This window comes from Triticum dicoccoides, chromosome 1A (genome assembly GCF_002162155.2).
Source record: "Triticum dicoccoides isolate Atlit2015 ecotype Zavitan chromosome 1A, WEW_v2.0, whole genome shotgun sequence".
NCBI classification, from domain to species: domain Eukaryota; kingdom Viridiplantae; phylum Streptophyta; class Magnoliopsida; order Poales; family Poaceae; genus Triticum; species Triticum dicoccoides.
Window position 1 is genome coordinate 545083472 of NC_041380.1, and position 23572 is coordinate 545107043.

The following is a 23572-nucleotide window of genomic DNA, read 5'->3' on the forward strand; positions in this document are numbered from 1 at the left end:
TGGTTGGATGGTTAGAGGGACTGTGGTATCCTCAGCCCACCAGCATTCAAGTCCTGATGCTCGTATTTATTCCTGGATTATTTCAAGATTTCCGGCGATGCGCATTTAGTGAGATGAGACGTTTCCGTCGGTGACGAGGTGCCTATGGTAACTTCGTAAATTTCAAGATGATATGCCGGCTCAGTCTTTCGGAAATGCTCATAGGGGTAGGATGTGCGTGTGTGCGTTCATAGAGGTGAGTGTATGCGCGTGTATATGAGCGCTTGCATCTGTACCGTGTTAAAAAAATAAACATAGTTATAGTACACTTAAAAAAGCGTCTCACCTTTATGCTTTTGCACAACACCACTTATCATGTTTCAACTACGACATCGTGAAAGATGAAGATATTTTTTTTTTCCGTTGCAACGTACAGACATGTTTACTAGTATACGTATAGAAACACAAAAGGGAGTACCTTATTTTTAGTCTGGTCGACGTCTACGCCTCACCGGCTAGCTCGAAGAAACCTAACTCTACTATACAAAGCAAGGACATAAACCTCACCGCCGGCTAAGAAATCGTGATCCACCTCGTCTCCTACGCCCCAAGGCCGCCCAGGTGAGACAGATCGACACCCTTGCTAATGGGAAGGAAGGAACCCTCAGCCGCCTTGGTCTCCGCCTAGGCTACTGTAGAAGGGCAAACAAGGTTCGATTTCTCCAAAATTTGATCGTCAATAGAAATTCTTGCATTATTATTCATTCTTCATCATCGCCATCGTGTATCATGAATCACACTTCAACCCCACCAACACCAATATTTGCTGCAACTACCATATTTTACAGACTGAGGGGGTTACACAGGGATTCGTGGCAGTTCTTAAGTGAAGATTAGAGAGGACGCAAGCCCACCTTGAAATTAGTGGAGGGGTGATTAGTGGGTTACACCGGGAACGTAGAAAATGATATGTACGTCTACAAATTTTGTCCCCCACCCCCCACCCACACCCCACCACAACACACACAAGGTGTATTAACGATAAGCTTTGACTAATAACTAGGTCAATTTTTTTAGGGGACTATAGGTGGATTGTTTGTCACAATTTTTTTTCTTTCGAAATGGGCTTTGTCGCAGAATTGATATCATTGGAAAAGGCTTTTTAGCTAGTATCGTCTGATGAATATCACCAATGAATCCTTATCGGAGCGGTACTTAGGAATGCCCTCTGATGTAGGTAACAACAAGAATGGCGCCTTCAAGTTCCTGAAAGACAAAGTTTGGAACAAAATCAAGGGGTGGATGAAGAAAATCCTGTCTGCTGAAGGGAAGGAAATCCTCATCAAATCCGTGGCACAAGTTGTACCGGTGTTACTCGCTGATTCGCAAATTTTGGCGGGGAAGTAAAGAAGGAAAAAGAAAGCCAAGCTAGGTGTCTTGGAGCACCATGACCAGACCCAAGGCATGTGGTGGATTAGGTTTCCGCGACATCGAACTCTTCAACCTAGCCCTACTAGCTAGGCAAGCTTGGAGAATATTGAGAGACTCCACCTCCCTCAGTGCATGAATTCTACGAGCTAAGTATTTTCCTTCGAGTGATTTTCTACATGCTGAGCTTGGGCCGGCGCCATCGCAGGTGTGGAGAGCTATCCTGGAAGGGCGTGACACCGTGACACAGGGCCTGGTTCGCCGCATTGGTGATGGCCAGACGACACAAATTTGGCAACACAATTGGCTCCCGCGACCTCACAACATGCGGCCAATCACAAGAAGAGTTCCAAACCATCCACGTCTAGTGGGAGAATTGATCTTACCGGATGCTAGCTGGGATCAGATCACTATCCAGGACGTATTCTTGCCAGTAGATGCAGCGGCTATCCTCTCCATACCGCTGTGCACCAGACACATAGATGACTTCTGGTCATGGATACATGAGAAGAACGGGATATTCTCTGTTCGCTCGGCGTACAGAATGCCGGTCACTACAAAACACAGTCGGGAAGCCTGGCTGGAGGGCAGAGCAGACACATCCAACTCAGAGGCAGAGCAGAAATAATGGACAAAACTCTGGAAGATTGCAGTCCCTTCGAAGGTCAAAATCTTACTATGGCGATTGGCCCAGCAGTCGATCCCTACAGCCGATCTTCTTCATCATCGGAATATGGCAACGGAGGACACTTGTGGTCTCTGTGGAGCCATTGACTCATGGCAGCACTCATTGCTCCACTGCCATGCTGCCAGAGCTGTTTGGACGCTGCAACCTACGGAGATTTTTCAGGTCTTGAATGAGACAACGGAGCCGGAAGCCAAGAGGTGGATTTTCGCTCTAATTGAAGCACTACCATCTGAGGTGTTCACTCAGGTATTGGTCACACTTTGGACCATCTGGTTCGCGCGACGGCAAGCCCTCCATGAAAATATCTTCCAGAGCCCAATGGCCACGCATATGTCTGTCACAAAATACCTCCGAGAGCTGGCTGAAATGCAAACCAAAGGAGACGATCCGTCCGGGTCAAGTCATTCCCAGCAATCGGACAAGATGGATCCGGCCTCCCGATGGTTATGCGAAAATCAGGGCGGATGGTGCTGTCAACAGAGCCAATGACGAGGGGTCCTATAGCGCTATATGCAGAGACCAGAGCGGGATGTACATGGGATCATCAGCTATCAGGAGTGTCGGGGTCACCGACCCAACAACATTGGAGACTCTGGTGTGTCGAGAGGCAATGGCCCTATCATTGGACCTCTCATTAACTCATATGGTGATTGCTTCCAACTATAAAAATGCGGTTCAGTACATAAACCTTAGCACTGGAGGAATGAAGACGAGCATTGCGAAGGAGATTAGAGCTACTGCTACTCAATTTCATAGCTGTGTCTTCATTTTTGAAGGCAGAGATTCGAATCAAGAGGCCCATAGCCTTGCTAAGCATGCTTTTGGTCTGGACCAGGGGCGCCATGTGTGGCTCGTAAACTCTCCAGATCTGAATTGTATCCCTATAAACATCCTTAATTAATAAAGCAAGTGTGTTTAGACTCAAAAAAGCTAGTATTTGCCGATATCTATTTTGTAGGAGTATATCGCATATTCACATTGTTGTATGTTTTTTAAGACAATGATAATTTTTGGAAAACAAATGCATAATAGTTAGATAATATGATTAGTGCTTTGCAAATATATAGGAGTATTTAACATAATACATGTGGTAGGTAGGTCCATATCATTGCTCCATTAGAGAAACTCCAACCGGGCAAACCATTTCATTCGCCCATGTCTGTTTGGGTCGTCGCGGACAAAAACGCCGGCCCAACGCACCGACCCAAACCCAAAATGCGTCCTCGAGGAGGCCCTTTAGCACGCGCTGGAGGCGAGCTGACTCGAGGAGGACGCCCATTGGGATGGGCCGGAGCACGCACCTTGCTTTGTGCATGAGGGGGGACTTCGTCCATGCGCCCCTGTTCGTGCCGCCACCGCCGCCGGCGCTGCCCTCATTGAACCCAAAGCCGAGCCGGAACCGTAGCCAACGCCCACGCGGAAGCGGTCACCGCCGCCCCCCACTTGGCCCGAGGAGTCCTATTCATGAACCGGCGAGCTCCACGAGTGGGTGAGCGCGCCTCCCTGCTACTACGCCTCCACGTCGGAAGAAAAGGTGGCCCACCTTGAGCGCTGGAAGGCGCATTGGATCGCGGAGGAGGGGGCCGACGCTGAGCGGCAAATGCTTCGGGAGCAGCAGCTGCGCCGCGACGAGGAGGCATTGCGGCTTGAGGAGGAGGAGCGCGCCCGCCTCGCCGGTATGCCGGCGCCACAACAGACGCCAGAGGAGGTTGACATGTCGGCCTATCAATCTTCGTACGGTTGGGCCGGGCCGTCTCCCATCTTCATCGACCTCATCCGCGGCGACGACGACAGCAATGGCAAGGGCAAGGACATGGCGATCTACTAGTGCGGGCGTTTATTAGAGTTTTTCAATGTTTAGTTATGTTTAAGTGGACTTTGACCGGCGTTTGACTGGCCTTTTATGTACAATTATGCTTCATTAAGTCTCTTTCGACCACGTCGGCTAAAATGAGTACGTCGTCCGTCCTTCTGTTGGGCGCGGTCTACTAGGGCAGTGTGCGGGCGTTTATTAGAGTTTTTTTTAATGTTTAGTTATGTTTAAGTGGATTTTGGCCGGTGTTTGACTAGCCATTTATGTACAATTATGCTTGGTTAAGTCTGTTTCAGACACGTCGGCAAAAATAAGTACTTCCTCCATCTAGGTGAATAAGTCATCTTAAGCTGGCCATAGTGAGGGTAACATAAGTAGTATCATGTACTTGGGACTCACAAACATACTGATGTGACAGGCAATTATAGAAGAGAGATGATTATAACATAGATATATACCGTAACATAATAAATATGGTGTTACTATGTGTCATGCATGGCAATAAATGAGCCCGTCTATGATACTAATCTATGATACTATGCACTATAGAGATAGTAATATAGACTAGTAACATATGCATGTTACTAGTCTAAATTACTCCCCACTATGACCAGCTTAGGTTGTGCACCATGACCAAGGAGGAGGGAAAACAAGATAACTTAATGTTTATTTGCTAATCAATAACATGTGCAGTGAACTAACCACTGCATATCGTGTTTGGTAGTCTCAAGTCATTACAAACTTGCACGTCTCACATCTCTTATTGCTTGATATGTCAAAAAACAAAAAACGAGGTGGAAGTTAATGCACCACGTCTAAGTGTTTTGGGACTATTTAGTTTTGGCAAGGTGACTTACACAACTAGACGAAGGGAGTATGTCTTCCGCCCTTTTGTTGGACGCAGCTGCCAACCTAAATCAAAAAGCGGACACACATATCTGTTGGGCCGAGCCAAACGGATGAAAAGTGAACAAAGCATGTGTCCATCTAGACGAAAAGTGAACAAAAAGTGCGTCACTATAGGCCGGCGCGTTGGAGTTGCTCTTATTTTTTTCTTTTTTTGCGCGAGCATGTCATTATTGCTCCATCACTGAACTACTACGAGACAATATTAGGTGAACCCGTGAAAACCACCGCAACGGCATTGGCGTCACAAGTCTATCCTTCCCGCGTCAACGACAGCAGGTCCATGGCGAACACCGTGATCCTGTACCCCGGCCTCACCGTGAGCCACTTCGTCCCCATGGTGCACCTCGCCGGCGCCCTCCTGGACCACGGCTACGCCGTCTCCGTCGCGCTCATCGACCCCGCCGTCAACGGGGACCCCGCCTTCCGCGCCGTCGTCGCCCGCGCGGTCGCCTCCATGCCGTCCCTCCGATTCCGCACGCTCCCGCCCTTCGAGGACGCGCCCACGCTGACCCCCGACGCGCCGTTCATCCCGAGGTACCTCGACATCGTCGGCCGCCACAACGACCGCCTCCGCGACTTCCTCCGCTCCTTTGCACGCGGCGTCCACGCCGTGGTCGTCGACTCGCTGTCCGTCGGGGCGCTCGGCGTCACCAAGCGGCTCGGGATCCCAGGTTACGTCATGTTCACCTCCGGCGCGGCCGCGCTCGCCGCCTTCGTCCAGCTTCCGTCCGTCCTCGCGGAGGTGCGGACGAGGTTCCAGGAGCTAGGCGACGCGCCGCTCGAGTTATTCGGCCTTCCGCCCATGCCTGCCTCCCACCTGCTCGGCGAATTGCTCGAGGACCCTGAGAGCGACACGTACAAGGCGGCGGTGACCGCGCTGTACGGGATCCCGGAGGGCGATGGCATCCTGGTGAACACGTTCGAGACGCTGGATGCTGGGGTGGTGGCGGCACTCGGCGACCCCCGGTGTCTCCCGGGACGGATCATGCCACCGGTGTACTGCGTCGGGCCATTAGTCGGGGGCGTCGGAAGCGAGGCGAAAGACCGGCATGAGTGCCTCACGTGGCTAGACGGGCAGCCGGACGGCAGCGTCGTGTTCCTCTGCTTCGGCAGCGGGGGAAGCCACTCGGCGGAGCAGCTCAAGGAGATCGCCGTCGGCCTGGAGAACTCCGGCCACCGGTTCCTGTGGGTCGTGGGAAATCCTTTCAACGACGACCAGGACCTCGACGCTCTCTTGCCGAACGGGTTCCTGGCCCGCACCAGAGGCCGCGGCCGCGCCGTCAAGCAGTGGGCGCCGCAGGCAGAGGTGCTCCGCCACAGAGCCACCGGCGCGTTCGTGACGCACTGCGGGTGGAACTCCGTGCTGGAGGGCGTGACGGCCGGCGTGCCGATGCTGTGCTGGCCGCTGTACGCGGAGCAGAAGATGAACACGCTGCGCATGGTGGGGGAGATGGGAGTCGCCGCGGAGATGGTCGGGTGGGAGCGGGGGCTGGTCGAGGCAGCCGAGGTGGAGGGCAAGGTGAGGCTGGTCATGGACTCCGAGGATGGCATGGAGCTCCGGGCGAGGGCCGCGGCACACAAGGAAGGCGCGGCCACGGCCTGGAGCGACGGCGGCTCGTCGCGCGCGGCGATTGCCAGGTTCTTGGCCGACGTCGACAGCCGGCAGCCTCAGACTCGCGGTGATCGGTGAGAGTGAGCGTGGACTTGGCATGCATACAGTACATGCTTCTTGATGCATCTCGTACCAGAGCGCGCATACAGATGATAATCGCATTCGCTGAGGCCAATGCATATGAAAATGAAGTTCAATGGGCGATTTCTCTACCGTCCGATTTTATGTGGAGATTCCTGGTTTCTTTTTTGCGTGGTTGGAGATCCCTGTTGTGTATATATGTCTCAGAATGATGGTCTATTGGTCCGGATTGTTTTCATCGGGGTTTTCTTCTTAAAACTCCAACAACGATTAAGTTAGCGAATATTTTTCAAATGTTAGGAGGAGAGCTGCAAATTTCATTTATTGGAAAAAAATCATTATGTCGTGCAAAAATATTATAGCACATCCATAGGAAGAAAAAATGTCTGGAAACGGTTGGAAATATCTATCTGTTATATAATATTTTGTAAGAATTTGGAAATTTATAGTACATGATTCCATCTGTGGTTCATATTAGAAATCATATTATTGAGCCAACGGTCCGTGGGAATTGTTTTTTTATAGGAACGATCTATGGCGCGTTCGTTTTGAAGCCCGGATATTAAAGAAATGACACATCGCAATCCCTATGGGCATACCATCGTTCCCATGCACCCTGCCGAGGGAGCGACACAAACATTCTCTCCCATACACCATCTCAAGCGAATGACTCGTGTGTAGGATGACACTCCCCTGTGATGTAGCATGACAATTATTGGACGCATATATGACAACTTTTGTGCCTAGCATGTCAATTGTCCCTACATGGTGCATCTTGCTCCGGCCTTGGAGATGAGATTCATTATCTCCCGTACACCATCTCAAGCGAATGACTCGTGTGTCGGATGACACTCCCCTATGATGTAGCATGACAATTATTAGAAGCATATATGACAACTTTTGTGTAGCATGTCAATTCTCCCTACAACAGCATGGCAATTTCTAAACATGTGGGCAACTTCCCCCTTTTCTTAGCCTGCCAGATCTCTCTGCTACAGCATGTCAAATCTTTGAAATGCACGACGATATTCTCTGTTATAGTGTGATAATGTTTTTGCTATAGCATGGCTCAACATGGCAATTCTTGAAACAATCCTTGGAATGGGTTTTTGAGAGAACACTCTCAAGTGGCGCCGTTAGCTCGAATGAGCCCCGGGAACACCAGGGAGGGCCGTTTTCTTCCTACTAGATTCCCAAAATACTTATTATGAAAAATCAATCAATCATGATATTACCATGTAACAAAGTTAATGTGCAACCATTGTTTAATATGCAATGGCTTTAAAAGGCATACTATTGGAATTAGTGTGTAACATTGTTGAATCTGTATGGGTATGATTTTTTTAACAAGAGACGAGTCACGAAGGACCCACAACAGCTTTATAGATATTGCATTGCAGTACAACTGACAAAGGATCCGAACTATAAGCCAAATTACAACTCAATTAAAAGCACTTTGCAAAAAAGACTCTAGACATGAGAAGAATAGTGCAATGTGATCCACAATTATCACCGATGCTCCAACACCAAGCTGAGTTCGACATCACCAGGGACGAAACCATCGGGATGCGGAGCTTCCATCGCTTCGCCGCCAACAAAAGTCAGGAATGAAACCATTTGATTTTGTATGATTGAATCCGGCCATAGTCTTTCTGAAGATAGTTTTGCACTTGATTCTCAAAATTAATAATCCTCTATTGCAAGTAAATAAATTGGGGTGCAAGTTCAATGCTATAGGATTCTTTTTTTAGGGATCAATGCTATAGGATTCAGATAGGCATGGCGCCACAATCCTATGCTATTTTCTTTTGCACTTTCGAATCCTGCAAACTAAAAGTTTCAGAAATATTTCCCTCTTTATACTTTCTATCTGAAATGCGCACTGCAATTTTTCGCCATAGTTTTTCAATACGGCAAAATCACAGTAAAAGTTATACATCGCTTATAAATATCATATACAGTCTGATTGTTCCTATGTGTTTGATAGTCATGTTTTCGGCCGAGCTTTTCAGAAATCAACTCGAGATCCCATATAAACAAGTGAGTCATAAACCTATAATAGCATATCAAAAGTCAAACGCCTAAACAAATACTGTTGAAAAAAGAATAATCACAGCTAATACTACTACACAAATGTCACTCCTGGACTTTCTCAAATAACATTATTCTTCGGTCAACATTAGCGTAAACTTGGACTTAACATGAATGAATAACAACAAAGAGTTTTCCTTAATTTGTATATACCAATTCATTAGATATTTATGAAAGAACCAACTAGGTAAGAGAGAGAGAGAGAGAATAATCCATGCTGTGAGTTCTTAATCATAAATGATAAGAGCCCTAAAAAGATCATAAATGACAGGACGAGAGATATACGAGGTATCAAGAAAATTTTCACATGAAAGCATTGTGTTTTTTGGATAGACATAGAAAAACACTGTACAATTTATTATTGTTTGAAACTAGAGTCAAACGAGCCACTATATTTTTTCTTGGACTTCCCTTGATGGTTCGTTGGGTGAAACCCCATGTCCTTTGCGGGACTCGGCGGCGGTGACACGGTGTGTCATTACCCTTTTGACATAGTCATTGGAGCATTTTGGTCCTAGTCGCGTCGTAGCGTGTTGTCTCAGAAGCAGTTAATAGCATTGCAGGTCTTAGAACTTGTCCTGAATGTGATGGTTTAATCCTATAACTTGTAAAAGGCAACTATTTGGTACTAGAACTTGTGTTGACTAGTCACAATGGAGAGTAACATACACTAGTAACATACACATATCTCTAGACTATGTTACTATCTTCATAGTGAGTAGTAACATAAGTGTGTTAAAATGCAAAGCTTCATTTATTAGGCTATAGACTCATATTGCATTGGAACATGTGATGTTACAGTAACTAGCTAAGTTACTGAAACTATCTCTCTCCCCATTAACTCATTGCCACATAAGCAAATTTGCTGAGTTGGACGCGATGTTACTGCTGAAGTTACTTTCATTGTGGCTAAACATTTAGTCCTCGGCCAATCACAAGCATTCAAGTGGAGCCAGCTGGACTGAGCAGGTCAATGCTGCGCGTTTTTCAAATACAACCAACATGCAAGCTTTTGTGAAGTGAACCAACCACTTCTTTGACTGTTAAAGTGTTGCGTAGTCTCGACTGTTGGCGGGGCTTGGTTGATAGGCCTGCCATGATAGAACTGACTTGCCAATATGTGCACATCCACTCTTTTTCTCGGGAATGTGCACATCTACTCGTCGAAGGATTAGTTGAAAATGTGTTCGTGTGACCATGTCAAGACAACAACAACGCATCGATGTTGGCCAAGATCAATTCTTGACACGGACAATATAGGTAAATAAACCACGGGTTACAATAAACACACACACTCGTGACGAGTGGAAGGAAAAGGATAATCACATGCGCATGGATCAAGGCAGCGATCCAGACGGCACTCAAATGATAAAGAGGCGATCCGGTCTTGATCAAGCGGCACACTGACTGAGATCGTCGTGTCAGTGATTCGGTCCTAGTTTATTCTCTCGACTTGAACACGAACAACGGACACAGCATGAAGAAGGCACACACTCTCTGCATGAGAAAGGAGCAACCTATGGTGATCAGTGGACAGGTTAAGCACGGTCAAGGGTGAGTGAATGCCCTGAAGATAGAGAGTAGTATGGCTTACACCATGGGACGGTCTTCCAGCGCTGGTTGTCGCCCTTGCACCACTCCCAGAGCACGACCTCGGTGCCGTCCTGGACGCCGCCGTGGTCCTTGTCGTCGTGGAGCACGTTGAAGTTGAGGTAGATGTTGTTCACCATGCGGATGCAACGGAAGCCCTTGTCCACGTCCCTGCTCTCCGTCCACAGCACCGACTCATCCATGTACTCCGGGTTGTAGCCCACAAGCTTCACCTACAGTCACCCAGATGTCAATCATAGGCCACATCATGTGATGCGAGCATGGGAATCGCAAAGGTGGTAAGTACGTGCATTGACCGGCTAATTATTCTTGAACAAAAGAGGATTTCCTCTCCAATTTCCATTAAAGAAATCAGCAAGCAAACATCTGATATGTTTTTAACCCGCACAATTTAAGCTAGCCCTATTACATACCAGAAGGAGTCTTAAAGTGAAACAAGGCCAAGCAGGAACTACAAAAGGAAATAAAACCCTGGAGACAGTCCTCAAAGGTTGAGGCGCATGTGCAATTCTTTCACTTCACTTCGCCGGAACACCAAAAGAAGAAGATCTTCATTCCTTGTCATTGCTGAATTCGAAGAACTCCGAAACGCCAACCTTGTGCAGCCTTGTAGACATCATTTGCTACTTGCACGATTAGTTTTGCTCCTAGCATCAACATTTTTTCCTCTGGGTCCCTTTTCTACAAAATAGCCCAGCCAACAATCCATCCACACAACATTTTCACAATTCCCATTGGGCCAGATATCTTTTTTCTATCAAATACAATATCATTGCTGCATCTCCAAATCGCCCATAACAGCGCTGAGATGCCAACCAATATAAGCTTCTTGCTATCTTCCTGGAATTTTTTTAGCCAGTTTCCAAGACAATCGTTAAGATCTCTAGGAGTATATTTTAAATCAAACGCACATCTTACTAATGCCCAGATAATTCTGGATACCGAGAAAGAGAAAAACAAGTGATCAATTGTTTCATCCTTGCCACATAACACGCAATGTTTATCCCCTTTCCAGCCTCTTCTTACAAGTTATCTCTAGTAAGTACACTTTTTCTAGCCATAAGCCATAGGAAGAATCTAATTTTGGCACGAACTTTAATTTTCCACAAAAATTTTCTAGGAAACCCCACATCAGTTTTAATCAAATATCTGTATAGAGACTTGACAGAAAATTTTCTATCAGTCGTCAGCATCCACAAAGGTTTATCTCTTCCCCCATGCATCAGAACTTCCTCACATCTCACTCTCATGCTATTCCAAAGTTGCTTGGTATCTACATAAAGTGATCTCCTGAAAGTAAAACCACTCCAGCCTTTATCAATAGCATCTCTAACTGTTATCCCATGATCATTACTAATGAAGAACAGAGAGGGGTAAGCCTCTTTAGGAGGTTTATCCCCTACCCACCAATCTTCCCAAAACCTGGTATTTTTTCCATCCCCCAATTTTTTCTTAATATGTGGGTAGAAGTATTTCCTAACTTTCAAGATGTTAGACCAAAACTGGGAATCCCCACTTTTGTGTTTGATTCTAGAGAGACAATTGTCCCCAACATATTTTTCTTTAATAATCCCCTACCAAAATCCCTCATCGTTCTCTATTTTCCACAGCCACTTAACTAATAAAGCAATGTTAAACATTTCAATGTTGGTAATCCCCAGACCCCCTTGCTGTTTTGGAAGACAACAAGTTTTCCAGTTCACCAGGTGGTACTTCTTCTTATCTTCTTCTGATTGCCATATCATCCTGGCTCTATAAAAGTCTACTTTTTTTTCCTAATTCCATCTAGTAAAAGATAAAAGGACATCATGTATATAGGAATATTGGATAAGCAGGACCGCATCAAAGTGACTCTACCTGCAATATTTAGTAGTCTACCCTGCCAGCAGGCACATCTTTTCTTAATTTTCTCAGCTATATTTTTTCACATTTTATTTCTGATTTTTTTATTGGACACAGGTAGGCCAAGATATTTCAGGGGTGTCTCCCCTAGAATGCAGGTGAAAATTTCCTGATACAAATCTTTTCTCTCTCTGGCCTCCCCAAACAAGAATATTTCACTTTTATGGAAATTTATTGTCAGGCCAGACATCTGTTCAAAACCAGTTAAAATAAATTTCAGATTCCTAGCAGAATTTTCATCATCTTGAATCAAGAAAATAGTGTCATCCGCATATTGCAGCATATTAACCCCATTTTCATGGCAATCAGTGAGTACCCCTTTCACAAACCCTTCCGTTCTAGCTTTATCTAAAATAATGGCAAGGGCATCAACTACAAGATCACAAAGCAGGGGAGATAAAGAATCACCTTGTCTAAGCCCCTTAAAGGTTTTGAAGTAAGGGCCTATGTCATCATTCACCTTGACTCCAACATGCCCGCCCCTCATAGTGTGCATCACCCAGTCACACCATTTATCAGGGAATTTTTTCAATTTAAGCATCTTATGGACAAAAGGCCATTTGATTTTGTCATATGCTTTTTCAAAGTCAACTTTGAATAGCATAGCACTTTGTTTTTTAGTGTGAACAGAATTAAGAGCCTCATGTAGTATCACAACACCCTCCATAATATATCTACCTATCACAAAGGCAGTTTGAATTGGAGAAATAATTGGGTTAACTACCTTGCTCAATCTGCCCATTAGCACTTTAGTGATAATCTTGAAACTGACATTCAAGAGGCAAATTGGCCTAAACTTTTGAATTTGTCTAACATCTTTAACCTTTGGGACTAGGGTGATTATCCCATAATTCAATCTGTTCAAGTCAACTTTGCCACTATGAAAATCATCTAAGATAGATTTTAAGTCTGTCTTAAGCAGCTCCTAAAAATGTTGGTAAAAATCTACAGCAAATCCATCAAGACCTGGACTTTTGTTTTTCTCCATATTGAAAACCACATCTCTGATTTCTTCCAAACTAAAATGTTTAATCAAATCAGATTCTTCCTATGGGGAGATACCTTCAGGGTTTTGTATGTCCAAGTTAATGTTGGACTTATCAGCTTGACCAAATAGGTTTTTGTAATAGTTGGTTATATGTTCCATGAGTTTGGTATCTCCCTCAATGAGCTCCCCCTCATGTTCTAGAGTAGTTTCCTATTTTTTCTTCTTCCACCATTAACTTTGGCATGGTAGTACCTAGTATTAGAATCGCCCTCCTTTATCTGTCTATCTTTATATCTTTGCAGCCATTTAATTTCCTCCATCTTAAAGATGTCCTTCAGTTCTTTCCTCCAATTTTTCCGAATCTCTCTATCTTGTGCACTAAGACCATTAGTCCCAGCTTTTTTATCTATCTCATCTAATAACTCCAGTAGTTCTTTTTTTCCTATTTATGTAAGCAGCATTTGCATTGATAATCCATCCTCTAATTTTCTGTCTAATGTTTCTCATTTTTGTTTGCCAAATGTCTAAGCTAGATACTTTACAATTAATATTCCAATTTTTTCCACAAATTCCTTAAACCCTTCCATGAACATCCAGGCATTTTTGAATCTGAAAATAGGCTGGCTTTTTTGTGATTTCCAGTGTCTAACAACAAGGGGGTGTGGTCAGATATTTCCCTTTCCATGGCATTCACCATGGCCAGGGGTATTTGTCCTCCCAATCTGGGCAGATTAAAATTCTGTCAAGTTTCTCATATGTGGGCTCAGGAAAATTATTTGCCCAGGTGTACTTCCTCCCATTCAAAGGAAGGTCTCTAAACCTAGCATGTTCAATAATAGCATTAAAGACAAAGTTATAATGATCCGGTCCTCCAGGTTTGTTCTTTTTTGAACTGTTCCTGATATGATTAAAGTCACCCCCAATCACACAAGGCTGTGGATTATCTTGATAGAATCTAGAGAGTTCAGCCAAGAAGGCCGCTTTCCCATATTTTTGAGCATCACCATAAACTATAACTAGATTCCAGCTAAATTTAGCTACTTTGTCAAACAAATGAATTTTAACAAAATAAACTCCTTTTCTACCTGTATCACATCAAAACTATCATTATTGATTCCTACTAAGATTCCACCAGATTTACCTCTAGGGGCAATCCATTCCCAGAGGAAAAATTTTCCTCCAGCAAGGTTGTCTAACTCATTTTTTGTAAAGTCACTTTTAGTAGTTTCCCAGAGTCCAACAAAATCCAGTTGTTTCTCGAGGATGGTATCTCTAATAAAATTTCTTTTCATATCTTGCCCAATTCCTCTCACATTCCAAAATAGGCCTCTCATTTTTTTCCTTCATTTTGGTTCCCCCACTCAAGATGGATTTTTTCCCCAGCACCAAAGGCCGGCATCTCACCTCTCATTTTTCTGTTACTAGAAACAATCTTTTTTAATTTGTCATAATGTTCTTTTTCTACGTCATCTGTCGGTGTCAAAACCGGCGGATCTCGGGTAGGGGGTCCCGAACTATGCGTCTAAGGCGGATGGTAACAGGAGGCATGGGACACGATGTTTTACCCAGGTTCGGGCCCTCTTGATGGAGGTAAAACCCTACGTCCTGCTTGATTATTGTTGATAATATGAGTAGTACAAGAGTTGATCTACCACGAGATCAGAGAGGCCAAACCCTAGAAGCTAGTCTATGGTATGATTGTATATTGTCCTAAAGACTAAAACCCTCCGGTTTATATAGACACCAGAGGGGGCTAGGGTTACACAAGGTCGGTTACAAAGGAGGAGATATACATATCCGTATTGCCTAGCTTGCCTTCCACGCCAAGTAGAATCCCATCCAGACACGGGACGAAGTCTTCAATCTTGTATCTTCATAGTCCAACAGTCCGGCCAAAGGATATAGTCCGGCTGTTCGAAGACCCCCTAATCCAGGACTCCCTCAGTAGCCCCTGAACCAGGCTTCAATGACGATGAGTCCGGCGCGCAGTGTTGTCTTCGGCATTGCAAGGCGGGTTCCTCCTCCGAATACACCACGGAAGAGTTTGAATACAAGGATAGTGTCCGACCCTGCAAAATAAGTTCCACCGTAGAGAGAATAATATTTCCACAAATCTAATCTGCTGACACGTTTCGGCAGCATGACATCACGCCACGTCCCGGTAATCATCTGAACCGTTTTTTCTTTAACCAGCCCCGCACATAACGCGAGGCGGTTTCTTAACACGTCTTGTCAAAGCAGAGATCGTGTTCCCCTTATCACGGGATTCTCATCAATACAAACATGGGTAACCCAACCGCGCCATCAATTACAGCGCTTGGAGGGATAAGCGAGTTTTACCAGGCTTGTGGGGGCGCATAGTTTTGTCTGCCCTTATAAAGGGATAAGGTCTCACCTTTTTCTACCCACGCCTTCTTCCTCCTTGCTCATCCATTCTCGCGCACTCGAGCTCCAGCGCCCAAGTCCACATCCTTCTCCTCAACTCTCTCCAAACATGTCCGGAGCGGGAGGCAAGTGGATGGTCTCCTCCGTCACGAAGGGACACATAAAAAACTACATGGGGCCGGATACTTAGCCGCGGATATCGCGCACCGGCTGCCAGCCATGGGGCAGATCGTCCCTACACCGGAACCTCACGAAAGGGTGGGTTTCCTCCCCCACTTCGTCCGAGGACTGGGGTTTGCCCTCCATCCATTCGTCCGCGGCCTTATGTTCTATTATGGGTTGGACTTTCATGATCTGGCCCCGAATTTCATCCTCAACATCTTGGTGTTCATTGTCGTGTGCGAGGCCTTTCTCCGCATCCAGCCCCACTTCGGCCTATGGCTGAAGACCTTCAATATCAAGCCGAAGGTGGTTGGCGACCAACAAGCGGAATGTGGCGGAGCCATGGTGGGAAAAATGCCCAACGTTACATGGCTCGAGGGCTCCTTCGTGGAGACCATAAAGGGGTGGCAATCGGGGTGGTTCTACATCACCGAGCCGCGCGACACCAACTGGGTGGCGGCCCCCAACTTTAGATCCGGAATCCCCACGCGGCTCACTTCCTGGAAGGAGAAGGGCCTGCCCTGGGCTCATCGGTAGAGCTGGATGGACTCCAGAAGTGTATCCGGAACATGACAAGCAAGAAACTGAAGCTTGTCAACATCGTCCAGGTCATGCTCTTCCGCCGGATCCTCCCGTTTCAACAACGGGCTTTCAACTTATGGGAGTTTGACCCGGCCCAGCACCAGACTCTACACGAGCTCTTCGACATGACACATAAGGACGTCTGGAAGGTGCTTTTCATGGGTGCCGAGGTCCCCCCTTCTCTTACCGAGGACCGCGGGCTAAGCGCGAAGCGCCCTGCGAATCCGATAAGCTCTGTGCATAGGGTATTTATTTCCCCTAGCTTAACCATGTGCGGGGTCTGAGCTCCCGTGCCTTTGACAAGACTGGGTGGAGACATCAGAGCAGATTAACTGTCCGGCCCCTCTGCCCGGAGACCCTGTGGACGCTCTCCTGACGAAGATGCGGACTCCGGCTCCTTATGAGGTGCCGGAGAAGACCAAGAAGAAGAAGGGCAAGGGAACCCGAAAGAGTTCCCGGCGCCAGGTGGTACCGGACTCATCGTCTGATAACTCCGAGGCACACTCCTCCCGTGAAAACGAGGAGGAGGAAGATGGAAGATTCTCCCCTCCAGCCGGGGGAGACAAGAAAAGGAAGGCCGCCCCAACCGGGGAGGCCGAAGGGTCCAAGAAGGGAAGGACTCTCCTTCCAGACCGTTCCACCACCGCCGCCAACGGCGAAGACGAGTGGCTGCTCAGGGTCAAGCCCCTGGCAAAGTCGTAAGTATTCGGATACCAGAGTAACTCACAGCATACCTTTGTTGCACTGCTTCTCCTAACGTCGAATACGATTATGCAGTCTGCCCTAAGCCCGTATCGATGTATCTTCGTCGGACGGTTCCTTAGACTCGTCGGACATGAATAGTGATACACTTCCAACCGCCTCCTCCCCTTGCCCTACGGACAATGTCAAGGTATTGTCTCAAGGGGCACCGAGCCGGGGGGAGATAGTCCCGGAGGCGCCTCAAGGCGACCTTTCGGACTCCAGGAGCGAAGGGATGAAGACTCCCAAGGGCTCCAAGTTCGGCCCGCAGCCGAATGCCGCGCCGGAACCTCCAGTGGTTCTGGACTCCGGCAGGCGGCCCCTGATACGTCTCCAACGTATCTATAATTTTTGATTGCTCCATGCTATATTATCTACTGTTTTGGACTATATTGGGCTTTATTTTCCACTTTTATATTATTTTTGGGACTAACCTATTAATCGGAGGCCCAACCCAGAATTGCTGTTTTTTGCCTATTTCAGTATTTCGGAGAAACAGAATATCAAACGGAATAAAATCTTTGGGAACGTGATTTTCTCACCGAACGTGATCCAGGAGACTTGGAACCTACACCAAGGATTCAAAGAGGAGGTCACGAGGGTGGGGGGCGCCCCCCCCTAGGGCGCGCCCCCTGCCTCGTGGGCCCCTCGGTGCTCCACCGACGTACTCCTTCCTCCTATATATATACACGTACCCCCAAACGATCAGAACAGGAGCCAAAAACCTAATTCCACCGCCACAACTTCCTGTATCCACGAGATCCCATCTTGGGGCCTGTTCCGGAGCTCCGCCGGAAGAGGGCCGTCATCACGGAGGGCTTCTACATCATCCTAGCCCCTCCGATGAAGTGTGAGTAGTTTACCTCAGACCTTCGGGTCCATAGTTACTAGCTAGATGGCTTATTCTCTCTTTTTGGATCTCAATACAAAGTTCTCCCCCTCTCTTGTGGAGATCTATTCAATGTAATCTTCTTTTTGCGGTGTGTTTGTTGAGACCGATGAATTGTGGGTTTATGATCAAGTCTATCTATGAATAATATTTGAATCTTCTCTGAATTCTTTTATGTATGATTGGTTATCTTTGCAAGTCTCTTCAAATTATCCGTTTGGTTTGGCCAACTAGATTGGTAGTTCTTGCCATGGGAGAAGTGCTTAGCTTTGGGTTCGATCTTGCGGTGTCCTTACCCAGTGACATAAGGGGCAGCAAGGCATGTATTGTATCGTTGCCATCAAGGATAACAAGATGGGGTTTATTTCATATTGCATGAATTTATCTCTCTACATCATGTCATCTTGCTTAAGGCGTTACTCTGTTTTTAACTTAATACTCTAGATGCATGCTGGATAGCGGTCGATGAGTGGAGTAATAGTAGTAGATGCAGAATCGTTTCGATCCACTTGTCATAGATGTGATGCCTATATACATGATCATGCCTAGATATTCTCATAACTATGCTCACTTTTGTCAATTGCTCAACAGTAATTTGTTCACCCACCGTAGAATACTTATGCTCTTGAGAGAAGCCACTAGTGAAACCTATGCCCCCCGGGTCTATTCTCATCATATCAATCTCCATCACTTTAATCTTGCTTTGCTTTTTTACTTTACTTTTACTTTTTACTTTGCATCTTTATACCAAAAATATTATATCTATCAGATCTCACTCTCGTAAGTGGTCGTGAAGGGATTGACAACCCCTAATCACGTTGGTTGCGAGTAGCTGTCGTTTTGTGCAGGTACGAGGGACTTGAGCGTGGCCTCCTACTGGATTGATACCTTGGTTCTCAAAAACTGAGGGAAATACTTATGCTACTCTGCTGCATCATCCCTTCCTCTTCGGGGAAAACCAACGCAAGCTCAAGACATAGCAAGAAGGATTTCTGGCGCCGTTGCCGGGGAGTCTACGCAAAAAGTCAACACACCAAGTACCCATCACAATCCCTATATCTCGCATTACATTATTTGCCATTTGCCTGTCGTTTTCCTCTCCCCCACTTCACCCTTGCCGTTTTATTCGCCCTCTCTCTCTCTCTCTGTCTCTCTCTCTCTCTCTCTCTATCCTCCCTCTCTATTTGCCTCTTTTGCCCGTTTGCTCTTGTTTGCTCGTGTGTTAGTTTGCTTGTTTGTCGCGATGGCTCAGCGGAGATTTGGTGATCTTCACCTTAAAAGTTTAGAGGAGATCGAAACCAACGTTAGGAAGTTTATGGTTTTGCAATTTGAGCATAATAATTTCTTTAGAAACGAGCTTAAGGAACAAAAAAGTTTTATGAGTAATATGAATAAAGATCTTGATGATATGTCTAAAGTATTTGAGGGTATAAGATCCTAAATTGCTCGTCTAGAAAAGATGACTGCTGAAATTTCGGATATGCAAGCCACCTTAGTCAATAAGATGGCAGCTAAACCGAATTCCTATGAAAATCAAGATGAAGATCTAAAAGTTATTGATGTTTCCCCTATTAAATCTTTGTTTGGCAATATGAATCTTGATGAAACTGAATATGATCTTCCTTTACCTAGAAGGCATTCTAAAAATTCGGAGTATTTAGATCTTAATGATGATATTGATGAAAGTGGGATTGAAAGAAATAAAAATCTAGATGTTGCTAAACCCACTATATTGGATATCAAGGAATTTAATTATGAAAGTTGCTCTTTAATTGATTGTATTTCCTTGTTGCAATCCGTGCTAAATTCTCCACATGCTTATAGTCAAAATAAAGCCTTCACCGAACATATTGTTGATGCCTTAATGCAATCTTATGAAGAAAAACTTGAGTTGAAAGTTTCTATCCCTAGAAAAATCTTTGATGAGTGGGAACCAACTATTAAAATTAAAATTAAAGATCATGACTTTTATGCTTTGTGTGATTTGGGTGCTAGTGTCTCTACTATTCCCAAGACTCTGTGTGATTTACTAGATTTCCGCGATTTTGATGATTGCTCTCTAAACTTGCATCTTGAGGATTCCACTATTAAGAAACCTATGGGAAGGATTAATGATGTTCTTATTGTTTCAAATAGGAATTATGTGCCCGTAGATTTCATTGTTCTTGATATAGATTGCAATACTTCTTGCCCTATTATTCTTGGTAGACCTTTCCTTAGAACGGTTGGTGTGATTATTGATATGAAGGAAGGGAATATTAGATTTCAAATTTCCATTAAAAAGGGCATGGAACACTTTCCAAGAAAGAAAATAAAATTTCCATATGAAACTATCATGAGAGCCACTTATGGATTGCCTACCAAAGATGCCAATACTTAGATCTATCCTCGCTTTTATGCCTAGCTAGGGGCGTTAAACGATAGCGCTTGTTGGGAGGCAACCCAATTTTATTTTTATTCCTTGCTTTTTGCTCCTGTTTAGTAATAAATAAATTATTTAGCCTCTGTTTTGCTTGTGTTTTTTGTGTTTAATTAGTGTTTGTGCCAAGTAGAACCGTTGGGAAGACTTGGGGAAAGTCTTGTTGAACTTTCTGTAAAAAACAGAAACTTTAGCGCTCACGAGAACTGCTGTCATTTTTATTTTCAGAGTTCTATTTAGTTAATTATTTTTGCATATGATTAATAGATAAATTCCTCACGTCCAGCAGTTTATTTTAGAATTTTTGGGGTTCCAGATCTTGCACTAGCTACAGATTACTACAGACTGTTCTGTTTTTGACAGATTCTGTTTTTCGTGTGTTGTTTGCTTATTTTGATGAATATATGGCTAGTAAAATAGTTTATTATCCATAGAGAAGTTGTAATACAGTAGGTTTAAAACCAATATAAATAAAGAATGAGTTCATTAAAGTACCTTGAAGTGGTCTTTTGTTTTCTTTCGCTAACGGAGCTCACGAGTTTTCTATTTTGAGTTTTGTGTTGTGAAGTTTTCAAGTTTTGGGTGAATTCTTTTGATGGATTATGGAACAAGGAGTGGCAAGAGACTAAGCTTGGGGATGCCCATGGCACCCCCAAGATAATACAAGGACACCAAAAAGTCAAAGCTTGGGGATGCTCCGGAAGGCATCCCCTCTTTCGTCCACTTCCATCGGTAATTTACTTGGAGCTATATTTTTATTCACCAACATGATATGTGTTTTGCTTGGAGCGTCTTGTATTATTTGTGTCCTTGTGTCTTAGTATGCCACAATCATACTTGCTGTACACAGCTTTTGAGAGAGCCATACATGAACTAAAATTTGGTAGAATACTCTATGTGCTTCACTTATATCTTTTGAGCTAAGTAGTTTTGCTCTATGTGCTTCACTTATATCTTTTGAGCTATGTAGTTTTGCTCTATGTGCTTCACTTATATCTTTTGAGCTAAGTAGTTTTGCTCTTTGTGCTTTACTTATATCTTTTGAGCGTTATAATTTTTCTCTATGTGCTTCACTTAGATCTTTTAGAGCACGGTGGTGGATTTGTTTTAAAGAAATTATTGATCTCTCATGCTTCACTTAAATTATTTTGAGAGTCTCTTAATAGCATGGTAATTTTCTTAATAATAATATGCTTGGTATTCAAGATTTGTGAAACTTTCTTTTGAGTGTGTTGAATACTAAGAAAAGATTGAAGCATGATAATTGTTTTGAGATATGGAGGTGATAATATTAAAGTCATGCTAGTTGAGTAGTTGTGAATTTAAAGAATAGTTGTGTTAAAGTTTGTGATTTCCGTAGCATGCACGTATGGTGAACCATTATGTGATGAAGTCGGAGCATGATTTATTTATTGATTGTCTTCCTTATGAGTGGCGGTCGGGGACGAGCGATGGTCTTTTCCTACCAATCTATCCCCCTAGGAGCATGCGCGTAATACTTTGCCTTGATAACTTCTAGATTTTTGGAATAAGTATATGAGTTCTTTATGACTAATGTTGAGTCCATGGATTATACGCACTCTCACCCTTCCACCTTTGCTAGCCTCTCTAATACCGCGCACCTTTCGCCGGTATCATACACCTACCATATACCTTCCTCAAAACAGCCACCATACCTACCTATTATGGCATTTCCATAGCCATTCCGAGATATATTTCCAGGCAACTTTCCACCATCTAGTTCATCATAACACATTCATCATTGTCATATTGCTTAGCATGATCATGTAGTTGACATAGTATTAGTGGCAAAGCCACCGTTCATAATTTTTTTTCATACTTGTCACTCTTGATTCGTTGCATATCCTGGTACACCGCCGGAGGCATCCATATAGAGTCATACTTTGTTTTAGTATCAAGTTGTAATCATTGAGTTGTAAATAAATAAAAGTGTGATGATCATCCTTCAATAGAGCATTGTCCCAAAAAAAGAAAGGCCACAGAAAAAAAAGAAGGCCCCAAAAAAGAAAATAAATAAAAAGGGGCAATGCTACTATCTTTTTTCCACACTTGTGCTTCAAAGTAGCACCATGATATTGCGAGTCTCATATATTGTGCTTCAAAGTAGCACCATGTTCTTGATATAGAGAGTCTCATATGTTGTTACTTTCATATACTAGTGGAAATTTTACATTATAGAACTTGGCTTGTATATTCCAATGATGGGCTTCCTCAAAATTGCCCTAGGTCTTCGTGAGCAAGCAAGTTGGATGCACACCCACTTAGTTTCTTTTGTTGAGATTTCGTACATTTATAGCTCTAGTGCATCCGTTGCATGGCAATCCCTACTCACTCACATTGATATCTATTGATGGGCATCTCCATAGCCCGTTGATACGCCTAGTTGATGTGAGACTATCTTCTCCTTTTTTGTCTTCTCCACAACCACCATTCTATTCCACCTATAGTGCTATATCCATGGCTCACGCTCATGTATTGCGTGAAGATTGAAAAAGTTTTGAAAAAGTTAGAGTATGAAACAATTGCTTGGCTTGTCATCGGGGTTGTGCATGATTTAAACACTTTGTGTGGTGAAGATAGAGCATAGCCAGACTATATGATTTTGTAGGGATAACTTTTTTTGGCCATGTTATTTTGAGAAGACATAATTGCTTTGTTAGTATGCTTGAAGTATTATTATTTTTATGTTAATATAAACTTTTGTCTTGAATCTTTCTAATCTGAATATTCATACCACAATTAAGAAGATTTGCATTAAATTATGCCAAGTAGCACTCCGCATCAAAAATTCTCTTTTTATCATTACCTACTCGAGGACGGGCAGGAATTAAGCTTGGGGATGCCTGATACGTCTCCAACGTATCTATAATTTTTGATTGCTCATGCTATATTATCTATTGTTTTGGACTATATTGGGCTTTATTTTCCACTTTTATATTATTTTTGGGACTAACCTATTAACCGGAGGCCCAGCCCAGAATTGCCGTTTTTTTGCCTATTTCAGTGTTTCAGAGAAATAAAATATCAAACGTAGTCCAAACCAAATAAAATCATCGGGAACGTGATTTTCTCACCGAACATGATCCAGGAGACTTGGACCCTACTCCAAGGATTCAAAGAGGAGGTCACGAGGGTGGGGGCGCCCCTCCTAGGGCGCGCCCCCTGCCTCATGGGCCCCTCTGTGCTCCACCGACGTACTCCTTCCTCCTATATATACACACGTACCCCCAAACGATCAGAACAGGAGCCAAAAACCTAATTCCACCGCCGC

General features: G+C 44.5%; 1 protein-coding gene and 1 pseudogene across 1 annotated transcript; one reads left to right on the forward strand and one right to left on the reverse strand.

Annotated features, from left to right (window-relative positions):
* Window positions 1-5047: 5047 nt before the first annotated feature.
* On the forward strand, window positions 5048-6676 carry LOC119287747 (anthocyanidin 5,3-O-glucosyltransferase-like). The gene has a single exon (XM_037567354.1). It carries the CDS (start codon window positions 5098-5100, stop codon window positions 6505-6507), a length of 1410 nt encoding a protein of 469 aa, XP_037423251.1. The 5' UTR covers window positions 5048-5097; the 3' UTR covers window positions 6508-6676.
* Window positions 6677-10139: 3463 nt separating this feature from the next.
* LOC119354935 overlaps window positions 10140-23572 on the reverse strand; it is a 64199-nt pseudogene continuing 50766 nt past the window's right edge.

Excerpts from the sequence above, each read along its gene's own strand:
- LOC119287747 (XM_037567354.1), top strand. The coding sequence starts at position 5,098 with ATGGCGAACACCGTGATCCTGTACCCCGGCCTCACCGTGAGCCACTTC.